The sequence below is a fragment of the Erpetoichthys calabaricus genome, chromosome 2, assembly GCF_900747795.2.
Source record: "Erpetoichthys calabaricus chromosome 2, fErpCal1.3, whole genome shotgun sequence".
In the NCBI taxonomy this organism is placed as follows: Eukaryota; Metazoa; Chordata; class Cladistia; order Polypteriformes; family Polypteridae; genus Erpetoichthys; species Erpetoichthys calabaricus.
The window spans coordinates 287,307,116-287,323,448 of NC_041395.2; the positions used below are offsets into that span (position 1 = coordinate 287,307,116).

Genomic DNA, 16,333 nt, shown 5'->3' on the forward strand with positions numbered 1-16,333 from the left:
CACAAGTTTAGTTTTTATACATCTTGACGTGAGCGTGGAATTGGGCACATGCAACATTTTTGTGCATACTCATCATTTATACATGTATTTATTAACCAACTATTTTACATCAAAGGACAATCTGGGCACAGGTACAGTTATTCATGAATTGGTATCTTGGACTGAGGTAGAACTTTGGATACTTCCAAGTTATGAGCAACTTTATTCTGTGTACTTTGGATGACCATCTAGTGTATTTTCTGCAGTATATTGGAGGCTCTGCTTGGAGTGGAGTTAAAGGCACTCCCAAGTCATAATATCACTAGTATGTTATAATGCTAATAAAATATAATCTATCCTTAATGGCTGCAACAAGTAAAGATAATTTTTAAGTTAAATGCTAGCACAGCTGAAGCTGTTGAGATTTAGCAACTGGTTTGAGTGCACCTAATGGGATGCTGTCACCAACACAACAAAGAGTGTCCATGAGGTAGTGTCAGTAAATTTTAGATATACATTTCTGTGAACATTTAGTCATTGAATAAACTTTGGTTAAACTTTTTCTAAACGGTAAACCCTTCCTGACCTTGAATTAAAGAAACTTATCAGTCAGGGGAAAAAATAAGGATGTTTTAATTCTTACAAAATGTTGCTATGATGACTTTCCCAAGGTAATGGAACAGAGAGTAATAGACTTGTGACAGGAACAGTAAACTAGTCCTGTCTGCATAAATAAAAGAACGGTATGTCCAAGTTTCCAGGATAATAATCAGTTGAGAGATTCTGATTTTGCCAGAGTAAACGTTTTATATTTTATCACAAAGACTGTTGAAATTTAATGATTTCAGTGTTGGATTTTGTATTTTACAGATTTGTTATGCATAGAGTTTTGTCTAATCTGTGGTTTTTGGATATAAAATGTGTATCCAGGGTAAAATTTTAATTACATCACACAAATGAAGCAATAAGCAAACTTACTGAAGTTGATCAAACATTTGTGATACAGCTCAAAGCAGACCCAGTTTTAAAAACACTGCTTAATCAAATGGTTGATGAGCCTGATAATCCTCTCTGTTATAAATTTACATTTTAGTTGTTTAGCAAGCAGTTATCTTGTGCATTTACAATTTGGATTGTTCAGTGATAAAGAAAAGCTAAAATACCACAGTTAATGAAGAAGATCAAAGGGAAACTAATTCAACTTTGAAGCATATTGTGAGGGATTGTTTTATGGGTTGCTGTAATGTATATATATATATTTTTTTGTGACCTGCCTGAAATTAACACATCATTTTAAACTGCACTTAATCCAGTTTTAGTTACTGGGTGCTGGAGTCTATCCTGGCAGCACTAGGCACAAAATGGGAAATGGCCCTGGGCATGGTGGCAGTTCACCTAGGGCCTACTGGTACACAACTACACCCAAAACATTACCAAGACCAATTTGAAATTGCTGGTTAACCTAACCTGCATGTCTTTTGGATGTGGGATGAATAGAAGTGGGGAGAACACAGACAATATTTGGGAGCTAATGTGCTAGTGTGTAGTCCTGGTATAAAACAATACAATGTCCTTTTTCATTGATTTAATGATATTGGATGTTTTATTAATAAAGAAAAGATATTGCTGTTTAACAAGACATGACAACATTGGTGCATAAAATTGCCCATTTAAGATTCTGAAGCTTTAGATACAAATTTTGAACCAACTTTTCCTTTCTGTTTGTATCCATAGCTTTGAAAGTAGGAAGACTCTGAAGGTTTCTCCATTCTTTCAGTTTTGCAGGGCCTTTAGACATGTTATTAAGACAGTTATTTTTAACACATTTTAATAATTATTTTTGTGAGACAAATTCAATTACACTTATAAAATAACACAATCTCTGTGATGTTTTTGCCATTATTCTTTACTGATTATGTGCTCTCCTCCCCATCAAATTGTAGGGCATAAGCTCGGTGACCGCCATTACAGCACTTTGCCTATATGCACGAAGAATCCCTCTCCCTGGGAGAACAAGACTGGCTCTTAATTCTTTGTTGGCCATGGCATATATGCAGGTAAGAGACTGAGTACACTTGGGGAAAATAGTAAATCCTAAATGCATGTTGTTTCTTATATATGCTAGTATAAAGTTTTTAGTTTGTCCATTTCAGTGTAAATATTCACTATATACAGTAGCTGTTTTACAAACATCAATCAACTGGACTAGTGCTCACAAAAAATATGGTCTAGGAGCAATTGGTACCCCATCCAAATCTGCATACATTTCAGTTAAAATTGTAGATTTAGTCCTCATTTGACGAGAGAATTCTGCTGTAAGGTGCAACAGTCGGTGGTAATGGCTTAGCTACCAGCTGAGTAGGGGAACATTTAATATTTCCCTCTTTACGTGCTCAGAGTTTCCTACATTTCCCAATATTCTAGACCAGGGGTAGGCAACGTCGGTCCTGGAGCGCCACAGTATGTGCAGGTTTTTGTTCCAACCCAGTTCCTTAACGAGAACTCAATTATTGCTGATGAAGCACATATTGCTTAAGTGACATTTTAATGCTTCATTTTAGTGGTCTCGCTTGTTAAGGTTCTCCAACCTTAATTGCTTATTTCAATCTTAAACTGCTGCATTCAGTGTTTTAATTGCTCCTTATTAGCAATAAGATGTAAAACAGGGGTAGGCAATGTCGGTCCTGGTGAGCCGCAGTGGCTACAGGTTTTCATTCCAACCCAATTGCTTAATTAGAAACCAATCATTGCCAATCTCAGACCTTATTTAATTTTATGGCTTGTTAGTCTGTGCAATGTAAGGCTTTTATATCGTAGATTTTTTTCCTTTCCAAGGATATCATCCAAATGATTTGAAGCCTAAAACAGATCATTTTCAGTCTGTCACATTTTTCTATGAAGTGTTTTATTAAATCAAACCGTGCATGATGAACACACACAGATGTAATTGGAAAAAAGCTAGATGGAGAACTGCTGGCTGCTTTGTCTTTTACATCTTATTGCTAATAAGGAGCAATTAAAACACTGAATGCAGCAGTTTAAGATTGAAATAAGCAATTAAGGTTGGAGAACCTTAACAAGCGAGACCACTAAAATGAAGCATTAAAATGTCACTTAAGCAATATGTGCTTCATCAGCAATAATTGAGTTCTCGTTAAGGAACTGGGTTGGAACAAAAACCTGCACATACTGTGGCACTCCAGGACCGACGTTGCCTACCCCTGTTCTAGACCCAGGTAGCCATCAGATTCTTCTGAACCTCTTCGTTCTCACCATAATAACTTAAGTTCCCACCTCATCCAAAAAGCAGTTGATGTGGGCTGACCGCTTGTATCTGTGATGACAGCAGCAAATCTTAAATTTAAAAATAAATACATTTTGACAACGTTGCATTCGAATACGAGCGTGTTTTTATATACCTATATTATATAGATGTCACACCTGTGACAGGTAAAAACATGCTTTTTTTGGAAAAACAGCAGCATCTGTTGGACGTAAAAGCAACACAGGTAAAAACATGCTTTTTTTGAAAAACGGCGCCATCAGTTGGACGTAAAAGCAACACACGCTATACTAAATATTTTACGATTCCATTTCAATGTTTCGGATTTACGATTTTAACTCCGTTAAATCGATCAAATACATTTGTAAGTACGTGAATAAAGGCAGCGACATGACAGTTTTTGGCATGCAACCAGAAAGAAGTGATAGGAGTCAGGCACAGAGAAGGTCAGCTGCTGAGAGAGCGTCTCAACTGTTGCAGGGCCTGCATCGGTGAAGCAGGTGAGACGCTAATTAAACAGAGGCACAGGGCTTATTGGTTTTTAAAGACTGCTTCCTTCATTGTGTTTTAACCTCCGTTTTAACACTAGAATTACCAGAGCCTACGAAAAAACTCGTAGATCCGGCCCACCTTAAATCGCTTCTTAAAACCGTTCTCACCTCTCCGCCAGCGTCTTTTGTCATCTAAATGTACTGATAAAGACAAGCTGCCAGCAGCCGGCTATTCCATCCCCCCCCAACGACTTAGAACGTAAACGAACTTTTTCCAGCTCATGCCTTGATTGATTATCTGGGAGTGAAGTGGAGTTTTAGAATGGAAATAATAGATTGTTATTTAGAACACACGCATTTCATATGTGTTGCATTTCTATCTGTGTAAACACATTGTTAAAACAGAAACGTTTTTTATATTCTAGTAGCAAATGACAAAATGTAGGCATAAACTATATAATGTATGAAGCCTGAAGACCAAATATCAAAGAAACACTTTCACAAAAGGTACAAAAAAAAGCCGCCTTAGTGTGTGACATTGACACGCACTAGCTATCACTGTTTCCGTGGCGCAACAGTATCAGTCGCTGACTGGGAAGCAGAAGGTCATGAGTTCGATCCTGCACAACTCCCTTTTGAGAAGTGTTCTTATTTTCACTATTTTAGAATAAAAAGATACATTTGATTTCAGTCTGTAACAGCCGGTGTAATTTATGATATTTGTAAAGGTTAGCTTTGTTTATTTTTTTTTTTTTTAATTCAGTTTTCATTGTCTCAGTCGCGTTCAGGATCCTTCCCTAAACCCCCCCCCCCCCCCCCCCCCCCCCCCCCCCGACACTGCTGTATTCACATAAAGACGCGCTATAGCTCTACAGTGTATCACGATACATATGACCGCATGTTTTTTTCCCACAATCTTGCCAGTCTCCACATGTTGCTGTATGCTATTTCTTTTGTACTCCAGGACATGCAGAGGAAAGCATAGTAAAGAGCAGTAACTTCAGCGCTATATGCAATCATCAGACACTCCCCATCTGATACTGGTGTTTTCACATAAAGACGCGCTAAAGCTCTTTAGTGTACTTGTGACTACATTGTCGTACCAATGCTTGCGAACTGAAGTGTCTGCATGCACTTTTCGTGGCATTATACATGTATTTTTTGAGCATGCCCATGTAGCTCAAACACAGGAACATTTGTTGATGTAAAAGTATAAGAAAACAAGTGCACTTTTATTCAAGACTATAACCGAAGAAAAAAGAAAGCAAGTTACAGTAGGCGGTTGATATGACAACTTGCGTGGTGGAATGCTAAGGACTGCTGATTTCCATTCTGTGCTATATAACTGTTAACATTTGAATCTGATGATTGCATATAGCGCTGTCTTATTCAGTGTGCGCAAGAACATGCAGGTGGCCAGTTGCTGCATGCTACAATGCACATTTTAAAAAAAGAAAGAGACAAATATATGTGATGTTTTGAAGAAATCATTTTATGACGCGAATAGTACCAATCAGAAAACATCGTCGAAGTAATGCAGTATTATTTGAAAACGAACAGCGTCAGATCGGGTGTGAAGTTATACTGGCGCTGTTTGAGTCAGATCAGAAGCTGAATAAGCTGAAAAAGCTCCTGTTCTGACTCTAAGTAAAAAAGCATGAATTAATCAACAGAAATAACCGCGATTGACATTTTAAACGATTTACAGTGCATACCAATTTATAAATTTAATGTCTGTTTGAGGGAAAAAAAAAAAAAAAAAACTCTTTCCCCAAAGCTGGGAATCAAACTCGGGTCTCTGTAGCACGGTAGGGCAGCTGTGCCCCAATTCAGGAAACTGTAGCGTTAAGCCACAGAAGCTGTTGTATCATCCTTGAACCTTTTGTGAAAATGTTTATTTGATGTTAGAACTTCAGGCTTCACAGATTCTATAGTTTATGCCTACATTTTGTAACATTTATTACTAAAATATGAAAAAGTTTCTGTTTTAGCAATGTGTTTACACAGATTACTGTAGAAACGGAACACACATGAAATGCATGTATTCCAAATAGCGATCTATTATTTCCATTCTAAAACTCCAGCAGTTCAGTCACTCCCAGATAATCAAACAAGGCATGAGCTGGGAAAACTTAGTGAACGTTCTGCGACGGTGGGGGATGGAATAGCCGGCTACTTGCTGCTCGTCTTAATCGGCACATTTAGAAGACAAAAGAGAGGTGAGAACGGTTTTAAGGTGGGCCGGATCTACGAGTTTTTTCGTAGACTCTGGTAATTCTAGTGTTAAAGGATTGTTTTAAGGATCCCATGGGATACCCCTCGCAAACTGTTTTACACGCTGCATATAGCGATTCACATCCGCGAGAAATATGCCTCTATGAACAGTCAGCGTGGCTCAGAGGTGCATGTGGACTCTAGCACAGACGAACATAAATGACGCCGTTTTTTCTGTGTCGTCGTGTCCAAGTTGGTGGGCGTGGCTCTGCGAGTTGTCGTCGTATCCAGTGGTCTTAGAGTTGGTGGGCGTGGCTCCGTCCTGCGTGCTTCCATGGGTGTCTTGCTTGCTCTGGCAGCGGCTTAGTTAATTTTATTTATATATATAATATATATATATATATATATATATATATATATATATATATATATATATATATATATATATATATATAGCTTAGAAATTAAACATATTAGAAACATGCGCTTTCTCTTTTCTTTCTTTTCCATTTAACCAGACTGAGCCACAGCAACGCGTGGCCGGGTACAGCTAGTAATTAAATAAATTGGTTAATAATCTTAAAGTAAATAAATAAAAAGCTGCCTCAAAAAAAGAAGACGGAGCACTCCTGTAAAAAGCTGCCGCTTGTGTGGCATACTCTTTCACAGAGTATCTACAAGTTTCCTCAAATGTGGCTATTTAACTGAAAGCATTTCGTTAGCTTATCTTTTTAAGAATTTGTGGCTTCACAGATACAGAGATGGTCTTTTCTGTTCATGACAAGTGGGTGCATGTTGTTGTATGTTCTGAACGTTTTCTAGGTGTGTTTGAATTTTGCAGACTCTCCTGTTAGATTTCTAAACAGTTTTGGTGTCAAATTTCACAACTTCCTATTTAAATCCTTGTAATTATGTTGGGGAAAAATAATTTGTCATATATATTCCTGAGTAGCTCCAGTGATTACCTATACTGCTGTATTATCCCAAATTTATGGTTTATTGTTATTAACCAGCTTGCAGTTTATTTATGTAACATTCTTAGAATGCCATTCCAGATTTGAATGTCTAATCTTTTTTTTTAATACATTATCAAATTTTTTTTTCCTTTTTTTTTTATATATAAAACAAGCTGTCATTTTAAAAATGTTTTCAATTCAGTGTTGCCATCATACCTTTACAGTGTAATGAAAAGCATGTATTGCTATTTCCACTGGTTCAGAAACATGTCGTCCCAGTACAATAAGTTCATGGGAGAAAAACACAAAAATGCATTAAAAAGATACTGTTGCAAATTTAAAAATTAAATCTACAGACCGAGCAAATAACAAGCAGCAATGCAAGTAAGTGACCTACATAACATTTTATTGGAAGTGTAAACTGATTGGTAATGCAGGAATTGTGGGTCTTGGTCATGGATCATTCAGATTTTGGACCAGTAGTGAGGCTTAATGATCTGTAATTACTGGGATGAATTTCATCCTCCTGGTTTGAACTGGTGTTTCATTTGCCCCTTTCTCCCATCTGAAAGGATGGCTGGAACTGTTTTACTGTTTATCTGTAATTTTTGCTAATTATCGCCAGTACTGATAAAATTAAATTGGCTCTATATGTTATGATTGTTTTATTGCATGATTACTTTTCTTTTGTTTGTTTCCCATATTAAAGATATGCACAAAATATTTTGAAAATTCCTTGGAGTGGGTGGTGTTTTTAGAGGTTATTGCTTGTCACATAACAATGGTATTCTCATTCCTGTGTAATGGTACTCCGGATTCTCTGGGACCCGAGTCTATTCCTTGCACCATCAGGCATAAAGCAGCAACCCTTCTTAAATGGCATCCCATCCTATTATTAGACTCCCTTATATCAGGATAACATAGAATCATCAATAAACCTGATACATGCACATCTTAGGGATTTAGCAGAAAAACAATAATACACAAAGGGGCTGAGGGATGACCTTCAAATATAGGCAGACTGTGCAAACTCCATAGGTACAGACTGCAGCTGGGACGTAAGATTTGAACCAAGGATAGTGAATTTGAAGCAGACATGTCAGCTACTGTATCGCGATTTTGCCATTACCCCAGCACTTCCTTATGCTTTTAGAGTGATAATTATATGGCCATTTTTTTTACATTGTCAAGTTTTAATTTTTTGTACTTTACTCTTTAACTGCCACTCAATCAAGATATTTTTAACATTTGTCATCTTATGATTTTGGTGTAAATGCATTAGCCTTGTCCTCCTTTTCCTTACATAACAATCCCGATGTATACTTGGGAATATTGTGATGGTTTTTACCTGATTATCTTAAGTTTTGATAATTTATAATCCTGGCAATCGGTTTTCCAAATTAATCTTGTGTATGTGTATATATGTGTGTATGTATCCGATATGCTGAAACTGCCCGAATGCAGCTGCTCACCTTTGTAATTGCAAGACGGCTAATGTGTACATCCCCTTTTTGAGATAAACGGGACTAAATGGTTTAGTAAATATGTACAGTATATGCAAAAAGACAGTAATAAGGCAATTTCAGTAAGCAGGAAGAAAGACATGAAGATGAAAAATAGCAATGATCCCTCTCCCCCAACACCCCAAGCCAAACCTCCCCCCTCAACACGCAATAACTCCTATATGCATAAATAAAAATATTTACAGTACAGTACAAAACACTTCTCCAACTCCCTTCCAAAGTACACACACTAGTCCAGAGGTCAAGTCGACTGTTTATAACAGGTGAATGAATTGTGCGGCTGTCCAAACCAAAAAAGTTGAAGCTAGTTGTAACAGAATGCGGGATTCGCAGTTCCTGACCTTCGCCTATCTAGACAGGTCTTATGAAAGTGCAGAGTCTTATTTCATGGCCAGGGCAGATGCTGATCAGTTAGTTAGGTTCAAGGTTATTATAGTTAACGAAAACTAAAATCAAAACTGAAACTATTATTTAAAAAACATTTTCGTAAACTGAAATAAAATAATTAACAAAACCGAAATGAAAAACTAAAACTAAATGAAACTATTAAAACAGCTGGAAAGACTAAGTGAAATAAAATAATAATTTACTAAAATATTTTTAGTTTTCATTTTTGAATGAATATTCTTGCCGTTAGTTTTTAACCCTTAATAGTTTTCTCTAACACAGAAAGCCATCCACCACGAGCTGCCCGCATATATTCATCCAGTGAATGGCGACTGGTGACTGAGGGCGGCTGTTCACACAGCATTTGCGATGACAGAGCAAGCTGATTGAGGATGCGTAAAGCCTGTGAAATACTGTAGAAAGCGATTTATTTGCCGACTTTCTTTGCGCTTGTTGTATATCAAGATGTAATTCAAACGGCTAAAATCAGAATGTGCTGGTCAACAAAACGTTTACCATATGGACAGAAAAATCACGAGTGAGTAACGTTTCAGTTTATTTCTCCGGTGTCTGCTTTTTGTTGACAACAATTCACCTGCCACTTTGCACAGGAGAAATCGTTTTTACTTTCTCATATACGAAGTATAAAAGTATAGTAATCATGAAAAAATTCGACCTCGATATTTTGATGAATCTTGACGTTATAGACTAGCCAGTGTCCAACAATACTGTTTTTTGGAATTGTGTGTGTGTACACATGTGCGTGTGTGTAAACACGACAACTCAAAAATGCAACTAGATAGATGGATGAAAGTCAGCATGTGGTGGTTACACCACAATTCTAGATCTGTATTAACTTTTGGGCCAAATCCATCACCTAGAAGTGGTACTTTACCTGAACACATACTCTTTTTTTTTTTTTTTTTTTTTTATATACAGCTGCAGAGTCCGATTTATTCAACTTTTATAATAATTGTTCAATATACTGTATTATTAATTTGATGTTGATGGTTCCTTAATGTTCATAATATAAAAATATAATCATTGTCTTGCGGTTTACTCCTCAAATATCCATCCCCATATCTGAGTATACAAGAAAGTCGAGAGGAGAGTACTCCCGGTTTTTGAAAATAAAATGGCACTGATGGAAAGACTGACTGGTCAGCAACAATATGCTGATTTTGTATGATGACCTAATCACTTTTGCCTTAAAAACATTGTTTAACAATGAAGCGATACAAACAAAGGTAGAGAGTCTGACAAGTGATGGAAAAACTAAACATACTAATGGGTGTTTGTATTTATTCCATACTTATTGATTTCTTTTTTTAGTTTATATTCACAACTCAAAATACCTGATATTGTGAAAGTAATCCATTGGCAGAATTATATTTAAAAATATTTGTCTCCCTTTTTTCAATGTTTTTATCTCTCTTTCTCAAAATAGATAGTTGAAATATTATATTCTTTTTGTTCTTAACATCAGCCTTATCATACATATTGTATACCAGGAATTTTTCCTGCTTTGCATCCAAACCTGCTGCGGTAGGCTCCAGATTTCCTGCAATCCTACTCTGGATAAACAGGTTTAGATAATATATATGTTGTTCTTAATCTCAGACGCTGTCTCTGTTGTTTTATGCCTGTCCGTACTCTTTTATTACCTGCTCTTGCTCTGCTCATTATGGGTTTACTGTCTTTTTATGGAGGTCTATTCAAGACTCACTGCCCCAAACCTTGACACTACATGCTTGTTGTTCTTTGTTTCCCTCAATACAGTTAGGTGGGGTCTGCACACTCATTCATGTCAAAGAGCCCTGTTCTTCCTAAGCCCCTGTGATTTTCATGAGAAAATATTTAAAAATTTTATAAAATTGTGTAAAATTGTTCATATTCAGTGTCTAGTTTTGATTATGCATGGTTTTTATCAGACAAAAACAAAACCAGATAGTAAACCAGGCAGTGTAGTAAGCTTCCACTAACATTAAACTCATATCCAAATCTGTTAAGTGTACAGTTCTGTCTAATTGTGACACAAAACTAACTCCGTAGGCGCTCCATGCCATAATTACTAAAACTGAAACTAATATATATATATATAAAATAGAAATGTCTTTGTGAAATAAAAACTAAACTAAAAATACACGATGAAGGAAAACTAAAACTAAACTGAATTTCCAAGTAAGGTCAGAAAAAATATAGAAATAAAAACTAATACTGTATAAAGAGGCAAAACTATAATAACCTTGTTTAGGTTTTTCCCACGATGGCTGTTCTTCTCCTCCTTTTGAAAAACTTTTATGCAGATTCCTTCTAAAAAGTGGATGTCTTGCCTTTAGGGGTGACGCAGTAAACTACCCGACTATTCCTAATACAGGATGTACAGACTATCTTAGTGCTGCACAAGCAGTACAGACAAACAGACAGGAAAACGCATGACATATTCTTTGTGGTGGCACTACAAGTTATTAGTGTACTCTTTTATACTGTACATGATTCAAGACCTAGAGGTTTTTGTACTGCTTGTGCAATGTTGTTTTTATTTCTTTTGGGAGCCTGCAAATGTAAGTATAAGCCAAATAAGGTTTAATGCAAAATTGTATTAAATTAACTATCAAATTTCCCCAGCAAATAAAGATAGTTACATTTTAAAAATGTACCTTTTGGTTTGTCTTTTAGGTTGGCCTGGGGATCTGCACATTACTGTTCTATGTCCCAACACCTTTAGCAGCTACGCACCAATCTGGATCCTTGGCACTACTCTCACTGGCAATCTGGGTACTTGCAGAGTTGAGAAAAGTTGCGAAGTAAAGAAAAATGCACTGTCCATAACTGGCATCCACCCTTTCTCTTTTTGTACTTGGGACACTTGTGTTTACAACTTATTTATATTTTAAGTGAAAGGATTATTCTCAAGGCTACCTACATACAGAGTCTACAAACTCTTCTGCTGGTCGTGTGTAAGAAATATGCTAACTGCTTTGCTTATGTCTTTTAAAATAATTATACAAACCTGCATCTGGGACATTCCAAACCGTGATAATGTCTTTGATCCATCATCTTTTGTACAGTGGTGGCTCTTAAAACAACTCTATTTTCATCAATATAACTTTCTACTTTAAGGGATTATGTGAACTTTAAAAAATGCACTTTCCCAGTATTTTGCAAGTCACTAGAAATGGATGCAGTACAGCTGACAGAGCTAGCCTATAGATTTTGCAAAATGTAAAATTTGATATTGCATTAAATTACATTTTATTTGTAGTTCACAAACCAAAAAACTCTTCTTCAATGAAATTGTTTACATTTTTTTTTTTTTTTTAATACTAGGGTCAGTACTTTTGTGACACCACTGTCACAGTCCATTCAAAGTATGGTGAGATAATGCACTTAATGATTGTTGTTTAAAACACCAAATTCTCTTTAATTAAACAATGCTGTGCTTAATACATTATTGTATTCATATGTCACATTTTTCATTTTGTGTCTTCAGTTGTACATTTTACTGTAGTGGTGGGTAAAGATTACTAATTTTCTTTTTCCCTCCTTAGGTAGTGTCTCATGCTTTTTTTTTTTTTTAATAAGCCACTACAGTAAGATGGATCTCAACCTCATTGGATGTAAAGCAGGTACCACCAGAAATGATGCCAGTCTAAGTCAACTTTACCTGCATGTATTTAGGTGGTGAAGGAGTATTTGGATGCCATCCTGATAGGAGAGGATAGTGTTCAATGCAGACAGTGGCGTGCCTGAAGTTTGAACACTAAACTTTAGAGCGGTGTAACAGTAGCAGCACTAGAGCCAGCTCACAAACCCAAAGACATTTTATTTTCTGTAATAAAGAGCTCAATACACAGTTGATGGGCAAGTGTAGACACAAGGTGTAAGAACTTAAGTTGTTTCAGTATTTCAGGCTTAGTTACTTGTCCAACTTCAAAGGGTTTTCATTTTGAATAGTAATATATTATTATTGTTGTCACTGTTGAGTGACCCTGACCTTATTAATGACAAATTACTGTGTGTGTTTAATTTTTGTTGTGTTTTTTTTTCCCCTTTGTCTTTGCTGGAATTTAGAACATAGGCTGTACAAAAAGGGACAAAGCAGCTACAAGGTGCTCCCACATAGTCACATACAGTAGAGAGAGCTACAAGTGAGCTTATTGTTGTACATGTAGTTAACTGTTTCATATCTGAAATAGATGTTCAGATGATAAGTAAAGGAAGTTCATTTGTACAAATGAGTAAAAAAAAGAATTCTTCATACCGGGGCATGGGAGACCATAGTGTAAGAGAACTCACATGAACAGCAAGCAGACATACGGAAAGCAGTCCAGTTTGGCCTGAACTCAGGCTTAGTGTGTTAGGAAACAGCATCTCTACCTGCCGTACAATGAAACAAGACTTTTATTGTTGGTAGTGTTTGACATTGATGCACGGGTGTCTGACACATCATTGAAAGCTGGTGTTTTAAGCTGAGCTGTCCACCTGTGGGAGAAAATATTAAGTCATCCTTGTCAATAAAAGAATTGCCACACGTTGGAGCATAGCAACTGTGTTTTTTATTTGTCTCTCTGTACAAAATATACATATTTAGAATGCAAAGCAGCCAGTAAAACCAGCCAGCAAGGTATGTTTTAAATACAGTGAGTTAGTTGTTTTTGTTTTAGCCACATTTCATGCGAAAATAGCAGGGAAATATACTGTTTGGATGCCAGAAATACTTTGAGTTATTAAGCATTTGAAGGTGGAGAAGAGATCATGATTGTATGGCACAAAATAAAGAACTGAAGGCAGACTTGAGCATTTAACACAACCCAATATAAATAGTTATGATTATAGTTGATGGAACGATTAAGAGACTAGTCAGTTCTTTTAAGATGGGAAGGCTAACAGCCAGGCATGATGTCACTCGCTCAAGATTGCTGACAGATCTGCTGTTACTGAAGTGTCTCTTATAGTGACTCTCTAGATGGTGTACACTTTATTAGAATAACAGTACATTGAATATTAAAATACAAAAAATACTGCAGTCAAGGGATTTGATATGTTGCATTTTTGAACTTAGAATAAGCTTTAATTAATAAAGATTTACTTGCATAACTCTTATTAATTTTGTATATAAGTACTAGTTTTAATATTCACTTAACTCAAGCAGTGCTGAAGAAGTAATTAAGCAGTGAAGAAGTAATTAAGGAAAGTTTGGAGTCAAAGCAGTCTGCAGAGGAGAAGTAATTTAGTATTACTTAAATGAGCTGCATGAAATTCATATAGGCTGTATAACTCAGAATTGTGATAATTTGTATTACAGTATTATTTTTGTTAATGTCAGCTAGTGAAAGTATAAAATGAAAGTTGGTTGCATGCATTGTATTTAAGGAGTTTGCACTTGCTCACGGTGCACACAAGCACAGCTGTTTTTCTACTTGCTCTGTCTTAACCCAAGTTTTCACAAGATATTCCACTAGATATTTGGTCCTTTGGTTACTTGCAACTCCAGCACAAGTATCTTTAAGTGAAAGTCTGTACTGCCTGGTTTATATATAATCAAAGGTGACATTCTATATGAAACTGTGGAATTCTGTGCATGCCAGTCTCAGTAGTTTAGCACAGTCCCACTGGGAAAAAAAAAAAACATAAAGCAATGAAATGTGAAAAGTACATGTGAGGATAACAATGGAGATTAGCCCTGGAGAATGCAGGGATGCTCTGCTACCTGCATGACATGTTCAATATTTGGAAAGGTGGGATCTTTAAAGAGCATTCTTAAGTCTTCCATCCGGACATCTGCTGCATTAAAGAGTGATCAGGTTGATAAAGGGGGAAGGAGAAGTACATTTACAGAAGAAACTGTGAAAATCATAGATGGATGTGCAGAATTTCTCTTGGGAAGAGGAAAGTGAGTTGAGAGAGAGAGAGAGGATTGGTGGAGAAAAGCGAGCAGAGGTAGTTGGGCATGTGGAGCTAAAGTGGTAAGTGTGTGGGTGAAGAGATGGACTGTGATAGGGGTAAGAACAAAGTGGAATAGACATATCTGAAAGTAGCTGTAAATAGGTGAAGGGGTCTTCCACAGGGCATGGTGGGAACCAGTCAAGCTAAGTGATATCTAATAATAGGTTTAAAGCTAAATGCCACTGCTTGTTAACATTGTTTACTCACAGTGGCACATACCATCCACATCTGTGCCATCAGTAGGACTATAATGATATTCTTTTCCCTTGAACTTTATGCTAATATACTGTATATTCTTAAATAGTGGGATTATGAAGCTTGTAAAGTTTTCATTAGAAGACGGCCATAACTAAAAACTTGTTCTGGCTTTGGGGGTGACCAGAATGTCAGCTGACATTTATATCTCCTCATGTATTAATAAAACAACAACTTTTTTTCAATGCAAATTTGCTAAGACAAAGGTTTTGTTTGTCTAGAAACATCCACCAGTTTTTGATTTACAGGTATGTTAAGCGTAATACGTCCCCTGAATTTATAGCAAAATTAATATATATCAATAGTTTTTAAGAATTACAAGTAGAATACACACATCCAAGTGAAAACTCCATTAATTCTATGGATGCGTTTTTTATTTTTTCCATTACAGGGTATCTGGTACCTGCAGCTTGAGAAAAACAGGAGCCAACCATTTATACATGGTATACCTGAGGCACAATCCCACTCTCAGCAGGCCCCTTTTGAGCTTGGAGGAAGCCATGTTAACTGAGTGGTTCCAGAGGAGCAAACATGGAGGAACATGCATATTCGAAATACATGGCTGTAAACCATACCCTGGTCTACAGAGTTGTTGGACAGTAGCACTAATTAGACTTTTTAACTTAGTGTGATGCAGTAAGATTTTCACAAGTGTTTACTCTTTTTATGGGGAGAAGGAAAGTATCGGCAGCAAATAAAGCAATTTAATTCTAGGAAAGAAATTGAACTTGTTGGCCAAAAGATCCTGCCACCATTCCAGCTATATGGAACAACAGCCATAAACTACACAGGGGCTTTCAGAATTTGTTGGCCTCTGCTGTGTGGTATGCAACAAGAACACTGGGACATTATTGGAAACTTGTTAAGGGTGTGTTTTTATCATGCAAAGAACTACAGACACTTGGAATAGATTAACAAGTAGACTGGTAGAGAGTAGGACTTTAGGGACCTTGAAATCTCAACCTGATACTATTTTTGGCAAATCTTGGTGAATAGGAGGGATGGGCTTGTTGGGCTGACTGGCCTGTACCCGTCATAATGTTTCTAATGTAAACTGTTACATCAAAAATGTTTTTTTTTATTTTTATACTTTCTACTGTTATTATTCTGTTTAATGTGACACTGTGTCACTCAGTATAACCGTGTAACACCAGGAATACCTCAAACCTGAGCACAGGCGCAGAGAACACTTAATTGGCACAGGCATTTGTTGACCTATAATGCTCACTGGCAAGTCTACTTTCTTGCCAATTGGAGACATATGCATATGGCACTGAGAGAAGAAAGCGTCTTTAC

General features: G+C 36.6%; 1 protein-coding gene across 3 annotated transcripts in view; it reads left to right on the forward strand.

Annotated features, from left to right (window-relative positions):
- The window catches only part of LOC114647154 (cytochrome c oxidase assembly protein COX15 homolog), a 30,318-nt gene extending 17,935 nt beyond the window's left edge, over window positions 1–12,383 (forward strand). For all 3 annotated transcript variants that reach the window (XM_028795701.2, XM_028795704.2, XM_028795705.2), the window contains 2 exons: window positions 1,923–2,036; window positions 11,513–12,383. In XM_028795701.2, coding sequence (XP_028651534.1) covers window positions 1,923–2,036; window positions 11,513–11,644 — 246 coding nt within the window. In that variant the 3' untranslated portion in view covers window positions 11,645–12,383. The remainder of the gene's footprint in view (window positions 1–1,922; window positions 2,037–11,512) is intronic.
- The last annotated feature ends 3,950 nt before the right edge of the window (window positions 12,384–16,333 follow it).